This window comes from Nanorana parkeri, unplaced genomic scaffold (genome assembly GCF_000935625.1).
Source record: "Nanorana parkeri isolate BGI_ZX_2015 unplaced genomic scaffold, ASM93562v1 scaffold465, whole genome shotgun sequence".
NCBI lineage: Eukaryota > Metazoa > Chordata > Amphibia > Anura > Dicroglossidae > Nanorana > Nanorana parkeri.
In genome coordinates, this window is record NW_017306733.1 from 95,526 (window position 1) to 100,224 (window position 4,699).

At 50.8% G+C, this 4,699-nt stretch overlaps 1 protein-coding gene across 3 annotated transcripts in view; it reads right to left on the reverse strand.

The window, feature by feature from the left end:
• CA5A (carbonic anhydrase 5A) overlaps positions 1–4,699 on the reverse strand; it is a 27,953-nt gene that overhangs the window by 6,701 nt on the left and 16,553 nt on the right. For 2 of the 3 annotated variants that reach the window (XM_018560561.1, XM_018560559.1), the window contains exon 2: positions 3,565–3,762. In XM_018560561.1, coding sequence (XP_018416063.1) covers positions 3,565–3,762 — 198 coding nt within the window. Of the gene's footprint in view, positions 1–3,564; positions 3,778–4,699 lie in introns of all 3 variants that reach the window. The other variant, XM_018560560.1, reaches the window with a different exon arrangement.

Consider the following 4,699-nt stretch of genomic DNA (forward strand, 5'->3'; position numbering starts at 1 on the left):
ACACACAGAGACAGAGACACACACACAGAGACAGAGACACACACACAGAGACAGAGACACACACACAGAGACAGAGACACACACACAGACAGAGACACACACACAGAGACAGAGACACACACACAGACAGAGACAGACACACACACAGACAGAGACACACACACACACAGACACACACACACAGACAGACACACACACACACACAGAGACACACACACACACACACACAGACAGAGACACACACACACACAGACAGAGACACACACACACACAGACAGAGACACACACACAGAGACAGAGACACACACACAGAGACAGAGACACACACACAGAGACAGAGACACACACACACACACGTCTCTTTATCCCATAGAGAAGGAAATGGCTGACACCAATCACACAGCTCCCACCAAGCTGGAAATGTTCCGATAATGAAGGGCGACCATAGCCAAAACCTTTAAATGTTGCAGGCAAAGGATCAGGATGGGTGGTTGGGGGTGGGGCTGATGTCAGTATGGATTTGTTTTTTTTTTTGACGTCTATGTCCCACCGGGAAGATTTTCCTTTACTTCCTGCCCCCGGTGCCACAACAGGAAGCGAGCGAGATGAAGCTTCTCTAAAGTGAGGGGAATTCCCTTCTTAGACAGCTGTCACTGGAATCGGTGTCCCCATTGGAAGATCTCCCATCTTACTCTGGTAACAAGCCAGGAGGGCTTTAAAGAGACCCTGTCACCATGCTTCGATTTGGGAAGGTGACAAAAGTCTCTTTAAAAAAGGTGGAGGGGAGCGGTACACCACACTGACCGATTGCACAGACTCAGGGAAAGGGACTTTTCTTTCCTGGTTCAGATCGGTTTAGTTATGACATGGGGGGGCAGTTATAGATCACGTGGTTATTGATCGGAAACCCGGGATTTAAATGTCAGGCGTTGTATGCTGCCGGATTGCGAGCGATGGGCGCGGTGCCCACAGTGCACGGTGTGAACATCTGAACATCCGTGTGGCAGAGTACGCCGGCTGTTTACACAACACACAATGTGCAGATTACAGATCAGCGAGGTGACGAATATGCGCGGCGCATGCATGCTTTATTAGCAGTAAATATTTGCCAACGCCAGTCACGTGGACGATGTGCGACACTCATTCATAATGCGACGGGGACATCGAGGTGACAGGAAGGCGGGGACTTTATTCTCCTCTTTTTTTAACAGTAAAGTAACAATTTGTTCCATATATTTGATATCAGTTTAATAGGTTATACGGCACTCCAGGCAGATACAGGAGTTCAGTTATTGATTAGTCTAGGTCTCCTGGGAGAGGGCGGGGCAGAACGAGGGCCCAATCAGGATCTGCTGCAGTGCACGTGTGCGGATAGTAGGAGAGACCAGAGGGTTGATCTAAGCAGTCTTCTGCTCCTCCATTGTGCAAATGGACAGGCCTGGGGGTGGGGCAACACCCGAAGCCGTACTTCCTGCACATCTATACCAAGACTCTGGTCACATGATCAACTTTGTAGCTTCCTTTAGCAATTTTTCTTGCCAGGAATACATTCATTGCATGTCGGTGAAAAGTCTGTTTCAGCGTTGTCAGCGTCTGGAGCTCCAGAATCACCTCAGGTAGCCAATCATGAAATGTAGCTGCCGGCGACCATGGCGCCCCAGCAATCTGCAACCGCCTAAGCTGACAAAAACACTGGTAGAGTCTCGTAGGAATGCTGCCAGGCGGATGGCGGCAGTTGGGGTTGGGCCGGTCCATTAAGTGGACTCCCCCTTACTTCCTCATTGGGGGCACAGGCCCTCCATACTGATGTGGTATTTGATCTTTCTGGCACTGACCCCGGGGGAGGGGGATATCCAATCTATAAGGAGATAAGAGCCGGTTTATGACCCGTCATATAAGAGGATCCCCGAGATAAGAACGGCATGTACATCCCTGTCAGAGCGGACTTTGTTCCACAAAACGCGTTGGTTAAAGTGATCTTATGCGGGATAATCTGCTGTATCTGATATGTATCTGGATGTAAATAATGATGGGCCGGGTGATCAACTGATATGATATGAAACGTGGGGCTGGACAAATCCCAGGAGCCGGGGCGCCAATGCTCTTTATGAACGGCAGCCAGAACCCAACTTGAGGTTTCCTCTAGTTGATGTCAATGGAGCTTCTAAAACAAAAATCCTGCTGGCTCCTGCCTTGAAGTATACCGCCCCCTGTGGACCAGATCGGCCTTAGCCCCGGAACAGACCGAACCCCCTTAGCCCCGGAACAGACCGAACCCCCTTAGCCCCGGAACAGACCGAACCCCCTTAGCCCCGGATGCAAGTATAGAGATTTACATAAAGGAATATCTATTTGTTCTTTGTATCTTTACTACAAGGATACAAATTGCGACATTCTTTTATCTTCCGTGTTATTGATTAGTGTGAACCTATCAGAAGCCGTGTTCTCCTGTGTGGAGAGGTTACAGATCTCTAGGGGTCAGCTGACGCCCCTGGATCCCCATTATCGAAGGATTGTCCTCAGTTTCAGCCGCGACATCCTATTGGCTAGAACGTCACCGCAGAACGAGCGCCGAGATCCGGAGCCGCTACTAAGTCGCTGGCGTGACGCGGCCCAGAATGGAGAACAGAACCGACCTCGAAGCCCGCAATGGAAACAGAACCGATCAGCTGACTTTTACTTGGGAACGAACATCGGGTATGTGAAGGGTTAAGAGGAAGGTAAACAGATGTCATAACGTGTGCGTGTCCCCCCCACGTGCTGGCGAGATAAGAACACGGAGCCGATCACGCCTCGTACACGAGTTCTCAGGAATTGTCATACCGAGTCTATTCTGAGAAAACGCTGCAAGCTGCGACCTTCAGTACAAGAGTCAGAACCTCCATCAGAGGTCCAGATCCAGGAATTGGGACGGTCGGAACCAACAGTCATTCACCATCATCAAATCATTGTATGGAACACGGATACACATCATGAACACGTGTCGCCATGTACAGCAACAGGGTCATCGTCCCAAACAGCTCCACCTTTTATCATCAGCCATTCTGATTTGTCATTAGTCTGCTGCAGGCAGGAGGAAGCATTTCCTCAGTCTCCCCTCAGTGATCAGTCGGCTGCAGGCAGGAAAAACCATTTCCTCAGTCTCTCCTCCCCCCTCCAGTGATCAGACTGCTGCAGGCAGGAGCAAGCATTTCCTCTGTCTCCCCTCCCCCAGCAATCTGATGCAGGCAGGAGCAAGCATTTCCTCGGTCTCCCATCCCCCAGCGATCAATCTGATGCAGGCAGGAGGAAGCATTTCCTCAGTCTCCCCTCCCCCAGTGATCAGTCTGCTGCAGGCAGGAGGAAGCATTTCCTCAGCCTCCCCTCCCCCCAGTGATCAGTCTGCTGCAGGCAGGAGGTAGCATTCCCTCAGTCTCCCCTCCCCCCAGTGATCAGTCTGCTGCAGGCAGGAGGAAGCATTCCCTCAGTAACCTGAGTGACATCTCTGGGTCTGCCAACATCAAATCCAAGATGGCAGCTCGGGGCTGCAGACCAATATCCATGCAGCGGCTCCATGGCACTTACCGGACTTGTTGGTGCAGTCGTCGTACTCCACCAGGAAGGCGTAGCCGTTGTTCCAGACGTGCAGGCAGGTGTTGGGGTCATACTGGGTCTTGATGGGGGTCAGCTGGGGGTGGAAGATGCTGTCCCGCACGCGGATGTCGATGGGCGACTGGCGGGCGCCTCCGGGAACCTCCGTCGGTCCTTTCCATAAGGGGTGCACTGCGGGAACAAGACAGAGAGTGTTAAAGCACAGAGAGGTCTAAGGGGGGGGCGGGGAATCTACTGAGACTGAACAGCTGAGCACGGCAGCCAATCAGCTTTGAGTTTCAGCTTGTACAGTTAAGATTTAAAAATGAAAGGTGGAAGCTGATTGGTTGTCATGCAAAGCCGCTCCAGTCCCGGCAAATTCTCCTCTAGGAGTATTCCATGATTTGTCAGAGGACGATATCTGATCACAATGATGATGATTTCACTTCACTTCCTGTCCTGGTGACACCGAGAGGAAGTGAGAAAAAAAACTGATATTTGAATAACTTCTCCCAAGAGCCAGCCCACTGCATGCATCTGAGGGCTCTTGAGAGGAGTACTAAGGCAGGGTGCCGTGATGTCGTCACAAAGCTATGTACAGAACCCTGTAGGCCCCTCCCACCAGTCATGATCTGCCGCCATTGCACAGGGACCCAGCGATGACATCATCAGTACTAAAGATGCGCAATCAGTTTTTGGCGTTACCTACACACTATTTATAATTCACCCGAGATTCACAAAACTTTCCGATTGAAACTAGTTAGAGAATGTGTGAATCTTGGGTGAAAGTTGTGTGAATCTTGAGTGAAAACGTTTATAAATAAATGATTGTCCATTTGTGTAGAGAAGAGGACACCCGACACTCTTGCGACACCTTTGGTGAGGTGAATGGGGGGGGGGATGGGTTGGGCAGTCGGTTTGGCAACTTTGCTCCACTTCAAATAATAGATAGTCGGGAAAAACAAAGTGAAATGTTCTCGGGGCAGATTGTACAGAGGTGAGAGGTCAGAGGTGGAACTCCGTGTACAGGAATGGCACACGCAGAGATAGCGGCGATGTAAACACATTTCTCAGCAGGGCCGGGGAGGTGCCGAACAATCGCGATTCAAACCGTACAGGACATCACCTG